Here is a 17684-nt window from a genome sequence, read left to right as displayed (position 1 = left end):
ATAAACACTCATTACTTTTTATTATTTATTCCTGTTCGAATTGAATATTTATAGCTAAAACAGAACAACCGCGACAGTCGGGTTAGCTAGTACTATTATAAATATGCGAATATTTGTGAAAATGTTTGGAAATTTTTAGTATGTAATAGTTTTAGTCAGAAACCGCTGTACGGATTTGAATGTAATTTGGTACGCGGGTAGATCATGTTCGTGATTATCATAACTAGATTATTTCCATTCTAGTAATAGCCTGCGTAGGAAACATTTGAATTTAAAAATCGGAGTTTTCAATTAGATTGAATGTAGCTCTAGAGATTGGTACCTACTTATAGTGATTTTGTAGGACGGAGTACATTTCACGCAAGTGAAGCTGGGACTATAGATGTAAGGCCAGTTTAAAACCAATTAAGCAAGTAATTATAACAACCTGATTAAAAAAAAAGTGTATAAATCCGAAAAATGGGTTATCCATTTTTTTTTGGTTGAAAACCGTTGGTGTTAATAATTATCTTTTTCTTAATTAAAATATTTTCTTGATTTTACCGAAGCAGGGATATAACGGGGTACCTACCGATAAACTGTGTAAACATCTTTAAACATGTGATACACTAACATATTAATTGAATATAGTACTTAACAGCTTTAGTTCTATTTGGTCCGTCCGACCAAGCGTAGGTATTACCTACCTAAGTTATAAAAACTAAGTATAAGTAAAAACTCTGTGTTGGTAAATAAACATTTTATTCATTGCTTTCAAACGATGTAAGTATACAATTTGAATCGGTTTGAAACCAAACTTACACTTACTACCGTCACTGGTGGTCATGGCTCGACGCAAAGTTGGCAGCTCGTCTATCCTACGCACACATGCAGAATCTACATTTATGAGTTTTCGTGTAGTAGTACTTAGGTACTTTCTATAGATTTTCTAAAACGAATTAAAAAAAATGCCCATCTATGTCAAATAATTTAATCGTGGAAATGATTAAAGTTTTCGTCTGATAAAATACTTATATAAATTACTTGAAAAATCAACTAAAACTTTCTATGTTTCATTTTGTAACGAGATGGATAGTCGTAAATAAGACCCAATCAATGTTTTTAAGGAGTTTTTAATGGGACTATTGGTACAGTTGTTATCTTTATTAATTATGGTTTCTATGTTTATTTTACAAAACATTAAACATTGCCATTTAGTTACATAGAAAATAGCATATAAGTACTATTAAAAAATAACAAGAAAAAAGATATAACAATAACAGCAATAAGAAAAAGAAACAATATAAAACTTAATGTTGTTTGACAACGGAATAAGTATAACAAAATAATTGTAAAGTAAAAAATAAATATGAGTACCTAATAAATAATTAATTATTTATTAGGTACTCATATTAATATATGAATATATATTAATATACTCTATAGAAAGTAATAAATAAGTAAATAACACGCACTTCGGAATGGCCTAAACCTGTTACTTTTCAGACGCACTTAATTTGAATATTCGATTTTTTTATATTCCAATACACAAACACAATTCAGGGAGGGGATATCTGCAAACAAATATACGATTTTCTTAAACAATTTCATATAAATTTATAATGAATACCTACAATTTTTTAGTACTTAAATTTGACAATCCAAATGGTATCTTAGTACTTGGCACTCACCCTACGTACTGTACTTTAAAGTTGTTCAAGATTTTATCAATGATTTTAAAGGCAGACAAACTCGCGTTCTATTACTATGATACACAAATAAAATTAAATAAAAACTAATAAAACTCATACAGACTTAAATTATCAGTTGCCATTAAATATTTTCAGCTTAATATATCACAACAGTTAACACTTAATAATTATTACACTTACTGAACAAATAAGATCTATTTAATAAACAAAATTTGTGGATTCAGGTATCGAGATGATATGTATGATGGCACCCAGTACTCATATACCTAGACTGAGAGAATTGGATTTACAAAAAACATTAACCACAACACTATTACATCGACGTATTACATAGAGTTTACTTTTACAATTATCATCCTTACATGTAAGTAGCAGACAATGGACATTTACCAGATCATTTCACATAAGTAGGAGTATTTTATAAAGCGAGAAAACAATAAAAACACTATAAATGCACATACTCCTGGGACTTGCTGGCAACTTATCTCTTGATGATATTCAGATCTCACTGTTACAGAAATGACAGAAGTTGTACCACTGTACACATGACAAATTGAATAATAATAAAGTACAGCCGTTTTTACTATGTGGAAGCATTGGATATGCAGTTTCATTGAAGTTGAGATCGAGCGTATAAAAAAATATTAAAAACATTATTAACGATTATTTAAAGTGCATATTAGAGGTCCGGTTCGACAAAATTACTTCCAAGAATATAAGTAACTCTTGGGTATGCTAATTTTGTTGCGTTTCGTGCGCAGTGGAGATGTAGGTGGACCATTGGGTTAATATGTCGGCAACAGGTAATTTGTCTAAAAATTCAGATGTTTTGAGCTCTCAATAACACATCAATATAAAAGTAGTATAGATAAGTACAAAATCTATGTAAATTTAACTATATTTTAATTACTTATATATTAAATTTCCAATAAAAATAATTTAAAAAAATGAAATGAATAACACATTGATTCATAATATATAATTAGGCACCTGAAATTGTTTACGAGCGTAGATGAAATCGTATAAGCATTAATTTTTAGTTTTGTTGCTTTGTCCTCATAATAGAAATGAAACTTTGCTAATTCACATTGCAGAACTCGGGTGAATTTATTTTTATGTGGATTGTTATTACATGCGTATGAATAGCTGAAAATGACTGAACGATCTTAATCCATCAATAAGTACTTAATGGAGTTAAAAACAAGCACATTAAACTTTACTATATTTTTACGAACGATCTGCTACTATAATATACACATTACACATGTACCTATTAAGCTGTATTCGTAAAGATAGAATTCGTTTAAATGTTGCGAATACCTTTAGAGTTAATAAACGGAAATAATAATAATCGATTGTGCCTACACCTCTATAGAAAAATACCATACAAAAATGGAAACTTTTCTACATGTCCTATTATTTAAATAAGTGATATATTATGAATAACTTTTTTTTCAAATCACCATAAAATTTACCCGCCTGCCAAGCAAACAATTTACTATTACCCTGAAATGGTAAATAAAACATTGAAGAGAAATATCTATTAGCGGACGCAATCATAGACACTACACAGTAATACTTGCACGAAAATCGATAATTAATGTTTTATCTGAATTTATTTACCATTCTGGGAAAATATATGACAAAGCGTAAAAAATAACTTAATTAAAAAACCATCACAACTCAAAATAAATACACAGAATTTTCTTCTTGATCACTTAACATATTTAGGTATACTATGTCGTTTATTTATCTCACATTTTAAATTATTATATAGCCCACAATAATAGTAATAATATTAATTAAATGTCGCAAAATGTTCAATAACAAGATTATATTCCATAAACTAAAACGTCGACTTATTTTCTAAACTACCATGTAGGCTGCTATTGTGTAGGGAAAAGTAATAATCGTCTTGGCACATAGTTTTACTATGATATATTTTCGTGGTATTTCGTTAGCAGTATAGGAATATTTTTAAAAAATTCTAATATTTACATGTTGATAGAAAAATATTAGTTGCACGTCTTTATGTAGTTGTTGACGTCTTCACAATTTAGTGACACGCGTTTTTAATGTGGATTAGATACAATAAACGAAATAATCTTATTTTAAATTTTATAACAAAAATAAGGTTCATGTTGATTACTTTTTTTTTCATCTTTAACGCCGTTAAGTAATAATTAAGCACTAATATTTAAAACATACGTGTCGTGATTTCCTCGGTTTTGTAAGGATGCTCGGAGGGTACCAAGTATTCATTATATATGAGAAGATGGTGGCCACCGTAGAAAGTGTAAAAATCCGCCATAACAGTTAGTTCAGATTAAAATCGTGGCGTGACTAGTCACTGAACACCCTATCATGTTTTGTGGGTTGTCATGAACATCAGTCCACACCATGACCGGTGGCGCACGGCGACACACAACTGCTAGTTTAAAATAGGAAATATTTATAAAAAATATATTTTAAATTATAATTAGTGTATCACTTATTCCAAATGTAATTGTATTTATGTGTAAAAACTTAGTTTATGATATAATATCAAATATTAAGTCGGAAATATATACCTCTTGTAAAAAATACTCTTACAATACTGTTGTTTTTCATTTGTTTAAAACTTAAATAATATGTAATACACTGTTTATTATAAAATCCATACAATCGCATGCTCGGTTAGAAACAGATTCTACACCACACAGGCCTGAGGCTGTGGAATTATAATTTATACTTAGCAGATATTAAATTTTTATTTGAGTAAGAAAACTACGCATCGTAACATGTTTTTTAAAAATACATAAAAGACGTTATTTAAATATGAGATTTCCATTTTTCCTAAGATTCATTTACACTATCGCTTTCATTTATTACTACTTCAATACAGGCATACAGCATAAAAATGTTGAGTATCTGATCTATTATAGGTACAATTGTAATATTAAAGAACACATGTTAACTATTACGTGATTGTAAATCTCCAGAGAAAACGACAAGATCTACACACAGGGAACAGGGATGCTATAATAATATTAGAGCCTATTTGCGTATTAAAAAAAGAATATCAAATACTATGTATAAAAAAATAGAAATTTGGAAATAAATGCGTGAGTGGTTTGATTCATGATTAATGCTACTCAACGACTTATTGTAGCCCTTCCAAGCATTAATTTTATTTAATGAACCCTTTATGTATGTTCTAGTTCATGATTTCTTTATTACAGCCAACGTACCACTCCACTATTATAAAAGTACGTACATATACAAAAAAAAATATTTATATATAATATACTATATGTATTTCCTACTATACCTGCATACGTTTCTTATAATAGGCTTTTTAACCACTTTAGTACTTAAACAAAATTAAATGATGAATTTTCATTTTTATGACTAATAAGTCACAAAGTTAAGCCGCACATATTATAATGCGATATTTGGATCGTGTTTTAAAATAGATCAACATGTAGGAGGTCATTATCGATAGGTATACCAGTCCGCAACACACTCGCCGAAGACAATTAACTATTTTCAACTATAACATCACATTTATATAATACTTATCAAACTGGATTTTGTAAATTACATTTATACTCATTTTAATTACCCACATATCGGCATTATATTATATATCGAACGGCACAATAAAAAGACTACTAATTATACTGCGTCCGTGCCTGTGTTCCAACATTATGGAATAAAATATGTTTTCAGATCGAACTACTGACAATGTATATATACTGTTCAGTGTTCTCGCCATGAAAGAACGGTACACTGTCAGGAACTAAAACATTACATACGCCTCGCATAAACCTGTTGACCAGCGCACCTACAATGTGTGTCGCCATGTTTATATTAAATGACGTCATAAAGTGCGTGACGTCTAAATACGGCACCGTTATGCGCTGAGGCTGTTATGTAAGTCGAAAATGACATTGTAAACATCATGATTCCTTCAATAAATGATTTTTCCTCTTTAAATAATCTAACAAATTACAACGCCGTAACTTGCTTGCAATCGGTTACTTTTGCTTTTGCCTGGTTGGTATCCGGTGCGTTGCTGTGGGATTCCTTGGTGCCTGGCTGCTTTGAATCTGATGGCTTGCTATGAGATTCCTTGGTATCCGCTTGCTTTGAATTTGATGGCATTGGATCAGAGGCAACGTTGTCGGAGCCCTTGACGATCTGCATCTTCGAGTGCATGCGGAAATGCAGCCGTGACTCTAGTGAATATCCAGAGAACCTTTTCCTACAAAACAATTCATATTCATTGAAATAAATACATTCACAAACTTTAGTGGTAACATATTATTTTCACTATAATATTTTAATTGCAGCAGTAGATGTCAACTATAGACTTATCAAAAATTCTTTATGTCATGAGTAGTCGTAAACAGTAGTCTACTGTTTATGACTACTCACGAAAAGTCCAGGTTATAGCCCTACGGCTACTTTTCAGTTTATATCACAAATTCCTTCTCTGATTCCAAATAAAAAATGCCATTCAAAGTGTAAAATAAAATTGTACTATTATTGTGCTACATTATTAGTTATAATCGACTTATTTAGAATGTAAATATAGGTATGGCACTGATTTGAAATGATAGAAAATTCGTTGTGTCAAATATTCATTAATAGCGAAAATGTTCACTAATAAACTTAACTAAACTTTTCTGACTTTCTAATAACTTTGTACCTTAGTGTGAATACAACGTGATCGTGGGTGTATTTCCAACTAAAAGTGTGCTGTTGCCGCTGCGATAATTTCACTTATAGCAGTGAAGTGGCATTAGGACGCGTAAAATTAAAATTACATTTTATTGTACGGTATTAGTTTGTTAGAAACTTGCCTTACTTTGTGTTACATCTACGGTTCGAGTAACTTATTATACGGTGTTATATTCCAGGAGATAAGATTGTGGTTTCATTTAGCAACGCAATGTCAAAATGATCCTATGGATACATGTGTGCCTTTATTAAGCTTATAAAGTGATCAGGGAGTAATGAAATCTTGGAGTTGTTTACCTAGCATCGTGCAGCAGCTGGATGGCCCGCTCCTTGTCCCCGAGATGGTAATGGCACATCGCCATTTCAGCTACGGAGTAAGGCAACAGGAATGTATCTTCCTTTATTTCGTTCTTCAATCTGAAAATACATAAATAAGATAGTTTAATCAAAAACCAATCGGAAAATAGTAGTTTCAGTTCATAAATTTATAAATTTAATTCAATTTTTTTACTTTTTTAATCTGTTTTACAAGTATGCGAAACGAGTGCCACCATGACATGACGTCATCAAGGCAGTAAACAACTTGAAGTGTCAATACGCGTTCACTATTTCAAATTTATCGAAATAGACAAATATTAATTTGGATCTTTTCTCGCAAGTTGTAACCAATTTTTCCTCATAATTATATCAGTTGGCGCTTGAATCCATATTTTTTTTTCGCATTTTTACACTAGTTTTCTTACATTCTGGATCAACACACCAATGAAAAGGTTAGTAGCTCATTTTAATTGTAATTATATCCTCTTTCTCTATGCAAAGCGTTGTTACTTGATGTTTACTGTCGAGATGTCGTCAGCAACGTGACTTCTAGCTTTTTCGTTTATTAACGCGGGAAAATTAAAATGTAATATTTAAATGTATGTTAATGGCATTTATTGATTTAATATTATTTTTATAAAATTACTAGTGGTATTTTATCACCTTAAGATTAATTTGAGACACTTTTCAAAAAAGAGTGTAATACATAATAATAATCTATTATGTATCATAAATGTTTAATTAACCGTGCCTGAGGGGCAGAAGCCGTTAAAGCGAACGATAGATTCACAAAGAATACACACATGATTTTTTTAGAAAAGTCATAGGTGTGTGCCCTTGGAATTTGAACCTGCGGACATTCGTCTCGGCAGTCCGTTCCACACCCAACTAGGCTATCGCCGCTTCAGAGCATTGCTAGGATGATTTTTTAATACTATCAATGGTATAAATAGGTACCATTAATTTGACATTTCAAGAAAAAAATCACGACTCGAGTTAAAAAAGAGGATACAGTTCCAGTTGCGCTAATTATCGCTGTAAAATTATATGAATACGACAAGTGTAGCGGATAGTGGACGTGCACTGACTGGAACACGGAGTCGAGGGAGTCGAGCGCGAGGCGCGGCAGCCCCATGGCGGCGAGCCAGCACCCGTGCAGGTACCGCACCAGCGCGCGGTTGTCCGCCTCGTACCCCGCCCAGCCCTGCGCGCCGCGCTCCACCTGCTCGCGCGTGTACTCGATCAGCTGCAACACGTACACAACTACATTACTATCTATTAAACAACTACTTTATACAGTGGGGACGAATTACGTATCAAATAGCGGAACCACGAGCACCCCCCCCCCCCTCACCCGATGTGAAACGTTATAGTTAACCATTTTCGATTTTATCAAACTTCTATTTCGAATCATTAGAGAGAAAAAAAGTACTTTATACATAATACGATAAAACAACAGAATTTGGGGTTAAAATTAAACTATTTTTCGGATTTTGTTGCGGTTTTAATGTTTTAATTTCCTTCGAACGTTTCAAGAACTTTGCAGCCTTTGTGCCATCCATAATGTCAAAGTTACAATATCTACCTTAATTTTAAAATTATACAACTTTTTAAATTTCAGCTGTTGGTGGTCCGATCTGCGCACTAAAACCGCGATAAAATCTTAAAAATAGTTTCATTTTAATGTCTAACATTCGCGTAAAAATAAGAAATCAGAACTTGATGTATCTGTACTTTAAAAGAATAGTTACTAAATAAAAAAAACCTTTTCGCAAAAAATTTACGTGCTTCAAAAAACGCAAAACATTTAAAAATAATTTACATTACGTATGTCCTGGGTACCAAGGTGGGAGTCTAATTTAAAAATAAATATTGTTTTCGTGTTTTGTTCATGTATTTATCTAGCTTAGTTCTAGCAATTTTAATTAATCAAACAAAAAAAATCTGTCGGATTTCAAACTTTCTCCTTTTTCAAAGTCGAATAAAAAAAAAATCAATGAAAATAAGCAATTTTTATAATTCTTTTCTTTCTGTCTATTTTCTAATTCATTTGTTAACGCACATCTACAAAATTACTAAACAGATTTTCATGTATTTTTCTTAGATGGACAAAGTATGAATATACTTTAAACAAAACATAACCTTTATTTCCTTGAAACTAACATCCGTAAATATAATAATTTTATGACATTTCCAATTTATTTAAAAACTGCTTCAAAATCTTCTACGCAAATGAATTTCTACGAGACGGAAGTGACAATAACAAGGTAGCATACATATATTTTTATTCAACAATTATAATGAAATATTAGAAAGTACCTTTAGCACGCTCTGCGCTCCCCTCTCGTTCTTAGCTAAGATCTGGAACATGTTCCACAGACAGAGCAGCTCGATGGCGGGTAACAGCAGCCGTCCCTGCGCATGGTACCGCGCGCATCGCTTAATCACGAACTTCTCCATCGGCAATGACTTTCCAGCGATGCGTTGCTTGTAGTACGACGCATTCCTGGTGAATAATATTTACGAATTTATATAATCATATCATTTAATATATTAGCTAATAATCAAAATATAGCCTCATTTCGAAATATATAAACAAATTGGCTATTACGTAGTATTATTGCATTTACGCGGTTCAAGCATTCGACAGGTGCGCAAACCGTAAAATTAATCATTGTTGACATGGCTTGATATCAATACAATAATACATAATTATAAATTATAATCATACTATAGTACCTTAACAGCTCGTTGCATTGTTGTTTCTCGGCGCTGGTGAGGTTGCCGCCGAGCTGGAGCAGCATCGCCGCGCGGGTGTACGAGTATATCGTCTTGGACCATGTGCTCTCCTCTATCAGCTTATTGGCATATGAAGCCGCTTCGCGCCATTCCATGTTTAAACTGAATTTATTATATATTTTATTAATGTAGTTAATATTTCTGCATTTTTTTAAACAAAAGTGTTACTGTTCTCATAGAATTATAGCCCTACCCCTGCCCCTTATTTATAGACATTATTTATCTAAGGACGAAGCATTGCTGTGATAACAAGTCTGTTTCTCAGTGCTGACGGCATGGCAGCCTTCCCAGTGCGTAGATATAGGGCCGTTGTGATTGCCTAACATTGAGATACAACTTGAATCTAGTTGGTTGTCAGTTAAACAAAGCTGGGCCCTTATTCTGTATGATAGTGTAAACGCGTAACGCGGCTGTGTCATGTTATCTTTGAGAAATGTACGTGGAATGGTATTCTGTAAGCCAAATTTCTATAGTCCTAAACATGGTGCGTTGTGTTATGTGCTTGTTACGCACGGTTAAAATAAAGTGCGGGATAGAGAATAAGGCCCCTGAACAAACATTAAGCCCTCAGATAAACAAAGCTGAGAAACAGAATTGTTATCACAGCGATGCGCCGTCCTTAGATAAATAACGTCTATGAATAAGAGGGCTAGACTTTGCCCTCGAATCATTTAGCAAGATATAAAATGTTTAAAACAAATTTAGAACCAAATGCAGTATGTGCTAATGTCATTATAGTAGCGCGATTTCACGATAATACAGTGTGATATAACGCGTGATTCATTTATGTCAGTATAAATTAGCCATACTCAACCTTTTTGTACGGACCACAAAGACGCGTTGGTCAGAACATAAATTTATTGACCTACTTACCTAAGTATTTACAAGTAATTGAATCATATTATAAGGTAAGTACAGCGCTCATATAATCTTATGGATAGTTTCTTTAGTTTTAGTGAAATATTAAAATTCAGAAAGGCCACGTGTAAAACCTCACCAGGCCGCATGCAACATCAGAGCCCAGAGGGTCGCAGGTTGAGAATGTCTGCTATAAATGAATCAGAAAATAATAAGCTGAGTAATCTGCATCCTTACATGTATTACGAGGAAATACTGTTACAAATAAGCAGAGGTAAACAATGGGACCTGTTGCGTAATGCGACTGTAACGAGCTAGCCCGGCTTAGCGACTCACCCGTTGATCCACATAATCTCCCAATAGCACACGTGGCGGAACTGCTTCCACGTGTCTTGGCTGATGATGGCGCGGTTGTAAGTCTTTATCGCCTGATCGAACAAGCCCTGGTGTAGTTGTAACCGCCCCTTAAACACCAGGAACCACACACTGTCCGGATAAATCTGCAAAGGTATATTATCTTATAAGATTGAATAGAAATAAATTAATCTTTAAATAAATCAATTAAAAATATTTTCTTATCCAAAGAGGGCTAAGTAATTAATAATCGGACCCAATTATGTCAAAATTATGAAATAGTTTTGGATAATTCATAAATTATCCAAAAATAATTCATTAATATTGAATACGTAATTAATCCAAATGTGATACTTTATTGTTCCATTCCCACATTTTATTATACATAGGAAAATCCCGCTGTAACAAATTACAATCCATATAATAATTTATTGTTGTTTAAAGATAGTTCATACATTCTGGCATGTGTCGGTCCAGTTAATGATGGTAATACTGTAAAAGGTGGTGACCTTTCACAGTGATAGAGTGAAAATGTTCAATACCTTAAGTTCCTTTTTAAGGATTTCCTCACAGACTTTCATGTTGCCGAATGCGCCAATGAAGTGGCATATGACGAGGTGGTAGCCCAGCAGCGTCAGGTCGCATAGCACACTGCGCATGCCCGGCGCGCGGGATCCTGCTTCCAACTCTTGCAAGCCCAGGGTCTATTCACACCAGAATACGGTTTTTTATTACTTGTACAATGTACATACGTCTATACGTGAGACTTCGTTATATGCATCATAGTACAATTGGTGATTTATTGTTTGCAATTGGCTATAGTATCGTTCATGGCTGTCCCTGGCATCGATCGGCAGCTTCATTTATCAGCTACTAGGGTCATTAGGCCACCGGCCACCTCCATAAACGACTACTTGCCTGAATAATTTATTTGATTAAAGATAATAATCTTTCTTTACAAAATAAAAACAAAGACTATACTTTTAATATTAATAGTTACATAAAAATTTACAAAATTTTATACCAATCGCTTAGTAATAGATACTCAGTTTACGTGTTGAGAAGTGGGTGGATATGCCGTAGAAGAATCAAGCTAGGTACATAATTATTGTATTATCTACTCTTCTTGTAACAATCTTTTATTTCTACGTAGTAAAAACCAAACATTTCTTAAGTTTGAAGGTTATTTTTTATGTTTTTTACTAAGTATTATTTTTTCTCGGAAAATCCTTTAATTTGATAATATCTATATTATATGAGTGTATAAAAAATAAGTAGTCCAACACCTTATTCCTTCCCAATATTGAATTTAGAATGATCTCACTTAGCTAACCATGCATTATCATCCAAAATAAAAGTGTGTGCAAAAATTCATCTTAATAGGTTGAAGATAAGTGCCTCAAAGCCTTAAATCATTTGCAAGATTAAACCCGAACATATATACATACAAACATTGCAAGTTAAACAAAAGCTTCTAAAAAGTCGGACATGTTCGAGTTGGTCTCGCGCACCGATGTTTCCATAAAAACTTGTGCGGAAGGTATCTAAGTATATAAGTTCAAACTTGACAAACTGAACTTTCCGTCAGATCCCTAGACACGGTTATCGCACCAACCGCAAATAACGAGTATGTTTTTTTTTTTATAAATGTACATATTTACAGTATTCAGAATTGTCTTTATATATTATTTATATATGCTTTAAGATATTACTTCTTGCGAAATTTCATAATAAAAGGCCAATAATAAATACCCCAGCGGTTTTGAGCCACTTGTGCTATCGCAAAAAATCGACTTAAAGGGTCATATCTTTTAATCGCGTTATAAGTTTGATGTAATAAATTTTAACTTGATATCACTAAGCATTCCTGAGAACAAGAGCTTGACAGGCAGACGGACAAATAATAATAATCCTACGTGGGTTTTTGAGGTACGAAACCTTAACAATATATTGCGTACTTACTTTAACTAAGATAATAATAGCATTCAATTAGTGATAGGAGATAACTGAGTGCTAACAAGTGGAAGCGAGAGTGGCATAAATCAGGTCGCAACCACAAATGGTACTGCAGCGAACGAGGGAGAGAGAACAAACGATCAACTAACATGCGCGCGTCGCGTCGTCAACAACCAATCAGAACAATGGAAATTATCGCGATTGATTTTTCGCAGGACTTGATTGTTTAATTGTCTGCAAAATTCAATAATAACTACGATAGTATCGATTGACACATTTCGGAACCCTGAATCGACAATCCCTTTCATTTCAGTAGCAAGGAATATCTATGCAGAGTATAGTATACAAAACAAAATTGAACGTGATGTTTTTTTTTTCATAGTCATCTCATAATGAATACTGTGGACATTGACAGCAGCGCTACATTCTATTGAAATCAAGAGCCATATTCCAGCACGCTGACTGGTGAAAATTTTTAATTTTGAACTAAGATTTCAGTATTCTAATTAAGTCGAGTGGAAGGGTTTGGAATTTGTGCCTTGCATAATTCCTTAAGGACGACTCTTGTATGCAACGACCAATGGTACATCGTACTTTAGTTTATGACACCGAACGGTGTATATCGGCGAGTTTCACGGAACACTAATTTGTCTTTAAAGCATAATCAAACATATGAAGACCCCACGGATACAAAAATGAATTGCCAAGAATAATTTGAGTTGCTATATTCATTCCAATAAGAGGTACTCGTAAAACCTAAGCCACATAGGTAATTTTTGAACCATGCTTTGTCAATAGATATTTAATTCTGTTATTTAACAACGTGGGTTATGAAATGCCTTTGCAGAGTCGCAAATGTTCGATCGAGCGCACTTTGGATACGAGAGTGTACTGCGTCGTATGTTTATTTGTTGCAGATGTTAAATGCAACCATCGGGTGCGTTATATGTACGTACTACGTTATAGACTTTGTTTTTTATCGAAAATCACTAAAATATATTATATACCTATTGGGTAAAACAATTTTTTTTGACGTTTATATTTTTTACCGCTCAAATACTACGTCTGACTAGACGACTATTTCTGGCGTGTACTCGTGCGACATCATATCCAGTGTTTTAGTTCTAGCTGAATTATATTACGAACATCTCGTTAGAATAATTATTCGTGCGTAAGTAATCAATTGAGACGACACAATTTCGCATCACTGCCTCAGTGGCGTAGTCATAATTGTACACGATACAATTCCAGCTACCGCGCTCATGTCCTGGGGTCGGATCCCGGGTCTGGGCAAAATATTTATGATTGGGTTAATCTATCTTAAAAAAAAATACTCAGTCGCAGCTTGGAGTCAGGAAGTTACGGGCCGATACCTCCGTGCTTCGGAAACCACGTAAAGCCGTTGGTTTTGCGCCCGATCTCTCTCCTGTCATGTCGAATAGCCATCTCACCAGACTATTTACAACCTTCGCTCTCATGATTCCCTTAGGCAAATGTTTAAGGAGGTGAATATACTGACTTTGCCGGCCGAATATATTTTTCAGAATATAATGTACGTACGTAAAAACCTTAGTACTTTTATTAAAACAGTGACTTGCATAGTCTAAATACCAGAAATAAAAATAAATTGGTTGTCCCTAATCATAGGCTCTGTAAAACCAATAAATCTTTCTTAGTTAATAGCATTAAGTTCTATAATAAACTTCCCTTCGAAGTTACCAATTTGACCGAACAAAAATTCAAGTGTTATGTTAAGCGTGAATTAATGTGTAAAGGATACTATACTGTATCTGATTACCTTAATGATAAGACGGTTTGGAAAGTTTGTCCTGCACACAATGACCCACCATGTTAGCACACATTAGTAATTAATTAACTGCCTAAAATGTCTTTGTTACATGTCTCACATGCTTTTTTATAATAATGACATTTCTATAGTTCTAATTTGACATAATCATATCATATCTTAATGAAATGTAATTTTTGAAAGACGACCACCCGATCATGTTGTGTTTGCCTGTTCAATATCACTATTTTTTCTTTTCTCATGATTGAAAACTATGATTGTAAATGTAGGCGAATGCACGCTGTACGCCGTTATTTAAGTATGAATCTATGTTCTCTTTTATTTGCTATCGCTAATTTTATTTTATGCCGCTCCAGGTTTAGTCGATTGGATTTCATCTTATCCCATGTTAACGGTGATGTGCGTGCATTAGCTTATATAACTATTGTGACTATGTACAAGAAAGACTTGGAAAAATACAAAAGAAGTACTGAACAATTGATGACAAAAAAGAAAGCCCGGAGTTTCTTTCTGCCTTTCTTCTTCGGGTAGTCATCACTTAGGTAGCTAGTGAAAGGCTGGTAGGTTAGCTAGGCTAGGGCTCATGTCCTCACCGGTGAGGATCGCGACGCGTTACTCTTCTATTTCCCCCTACTTGCCAGCCCGAGCTGGTTGCTTCGTACTTTTGTACCTAGTCTTTTGTATAAACTTTATCCCTAATTTAAAATCTCCATAGTTATATAAGTGATTTTAATAGTTGTTTAGAAATAATAATTATTCTTATTCTTTGTTTTGACGTATCATAAGTGCAACTTTGTTCGCCTACGTGATAAATAAAGTATTTTATTTATTTTTATGAGATTGAAAGAACAGGCAGTGCATCTGTATATTGTGCACACACTTGTGCACTATAATATCTCTTGCGTACTGTGCTGATCTCCGTTGAGATAGTCTGCCGTGGCCGAAATTCGGTTATTTCCAGAATCAATTTCATTTAATTTATTGATTCCTTAGGCCTACTTTATTGACTATTCTGATTGATTTTTTTTTATGATCCGAAATTGAAACAGCCATGACTATTCAATTTCAAAACTGGACGCAGTAACAGAGTAGCACTAGTTAAATATGTTATGAAAATAGGTTCAATGAAGTGATTTTTTAAAATACATATCCTTATGAGGGCGTGTCAATATTGCTGAGTAAACCGCTAAAGTTATGCAACATAAAACATAGAGAGAATCTTCAAAATCCAGGGACTATATTGATAAAATTTAAAACGGGATAATTTCGAAGCTGTACGAAATCCAACGCAAAAATAATTATTTCAATGGGTCCACGGCGTAAAAATATATCGTTGAACATCAAAACAAATTACGCCGGAGAGATAGCCCCTTTCCGTTGGAGACGGATAATAAAACACGTAGAAAATGTATTAAGAAAATAGTAGTTTTTTTTTATCTTTCAGAGAATGTGGAGAAAGAGTAAGTCCTTACCTTATTTCCGGAAAATCCAACGAACTCCAAGAGACTGATGATTTTAGGTGGCAAAAGAGAGATCATAAGGTTGAAGGTGGCTATGCCAAGACGCACCCCACTCTGGAACTGTATTTTAGAAACATGGTTTTCCCATTGCTTCTTCTCCAATATTTTAGCGCAGTCCCTGTAATATTAACATCAACTTTCCTCGATTTCTTACAATTACAATAAGATATCCTATTACTTTTACTATTACTGCCAATTATTTTCACGATGTAGTACGCAGTTGTGGATGTGTACAACAGATTCTACATAATTACAGTTAGTGCAGTGAAATGATAAATAACACTTGAAATCTATATTGCAACCATTTCACCCAATCAGTAAAATTATTAAGATGTTTTATCATTGCAACACATAAGTGCATTTACAATTTTTTTTTGTTTCCATTTATTTATTACGAAACATAACATTTTCAATATCTGATCTCAGTTACTTTTAAATCCATCGCGAAAATGGACCAATCAGAAAAAAGGTTATATTTCCATACTTACTAGGACTTTTATTGATTGATTTCTGCTCAGGATCAAATCGAACATTAAGATCATTTTTTAATAAAGCCGCTTTTAATTTAACATAAATAAAGCTGTTTATAGCATACACTGATTAAATAAGTGACCTTATGCGTGATAGGTAATTGTGCTCACTTGTAACTGTTGTAGCAGTTCTTGACTTTGATGGTGCCTTTGATGAGGCCGGTGAGATCCTCTCCCTCGAGTATTGTCATGGCAGCTTGAAGAAGTAATGCCTCAGCGTAGCAGAGCTCTGCGTGCGCTTCCAAATCCGTGTAAGTGCTATAATTTGGCTGTAAAGTCCATACAAATATACCCATGTCGTATTGTTAGCATTTTATTGAAAACAGACTAACAAATACATTGATACTATAAAATCAGAAGAGTAGTCCTAAGAAAATTCACAAATGTGCTTTCAGCACATTCATTTTTTAGTTGAAAACATAAAAGTTACTATAAATTATCTGTAACATCGAAATGAGAAACACAGTCCGCTTTGCTGCACTCGCACACATCGAAAACACACACAGATAACACTTTCGCATATTGCTCAATGCAAATGATGAGATCTAATCTTAGTGCAAAATAGCGCAATATTACCTTTTTGATGATAGTTCCAATACTCTCAACAAGTGTATAGTTTCGCCTGTACTTGTTGCACAGGGAGATGCACATTTTGAGTGACGTCAGAGTTCGACTAATCTGATTGTGGTCGAATGTTAACATCGCTGGTATGAATTCAAATATTGATGTGCCCAGACTGTGGTACAGCGATGTCCGATCCCTGAGTTAATAAAGATTACTTGAACTCAAATAGACGTAAAGATACCACATTATCAATAACGACATACTGTGATGGCATTGATATCGTAATAAGAAATTAGGCTAAATGTAAACAGAATTCCTCACTCTATAAATTTCCCAAAAGCAATTATAACTTAATTAAATTTCACATTGAAAATCAAACTTCAAGAATGGCATGGGACTTTCGATCACTAAAAATCACGCAATATATATAACGAAATCTATTAAGCTTGAACAATCTTAATCGCTTCTGCTATGCACAATACACGTGTAAGAAAGTATCTAGCAAACATTAAACAGGATATTGAACTCGGCGGGCACCTTTCTATAGCTCGACAACGTAACA

At 33.7% G+C, this 17684-nt stretch overlaps 1 protein-coding gene across 1 annotated transcript in view; it reads right to left on the bottom strand.

The window, feature by feature from the left end:
* Nucleotides 1-1377: 1377 nt before the first annotated feature.
* LOC115441142 (tetratricopeptide repeat protein 39B) overlaps nt 1378-17684 on the bottom strand; it is a 31216-nt gene continuing 14909 nt past the window's right edge. The window contains exons 5-14 of the mRNA XM_030165772.2: nt 17135-17318; nt 16670-16827; nt 15981-16146; nt 11288-11449; nt 10728-10891; nt 9474-9635; nt 9054-9240; nt 7823-7980; nt 6714-6833; nt 1378-5937 (exon numbers count right to left, since the gene is read on the bottom strand). Coding sequence (XP_030021632.1) covers nt 5682-5937; nt 6714-6833; nt 7823-7980; nt 9054-9240; nt 9474-9635; nt 10728-10891; nt 11288-11449; nt 15981-16146; nt 16670-16827; nt 17135-17318 — 1717 coding nt within the window. The 3' untranslated portion in view covers nt 1378-5681. The remainder of the gene's footprint in view (nt 5938-6713; nt 6834-7822; nt 7981-9053; nt 9241-9473; nt 9636-10727; nt 10892-11287; nt 11450-15980; nt 16147-16669; nt 16828-17134; nt 17319-17684) is intronic.

This window comes from Manduca sexta, chromosome 27, assembly GCF_014839805.1.
Source record: "Manduca sexta isolate Smith_Timp_Sample1 chromosome 27, JHU_Msex_v1.0, whole genome shotgun sequence".
In the NCBI taxonomy this organism is placed as follows: Eukaryota; Metazoa; Arthropoda; class Insecta; order Lepidoptera; family Sphingidae; genus Manduca; species Manduca sexta.
Note: the sequence above shows the minus strand (reverse complement) of the source record. Positions and strands in the feature narration are given on the sequence as shown.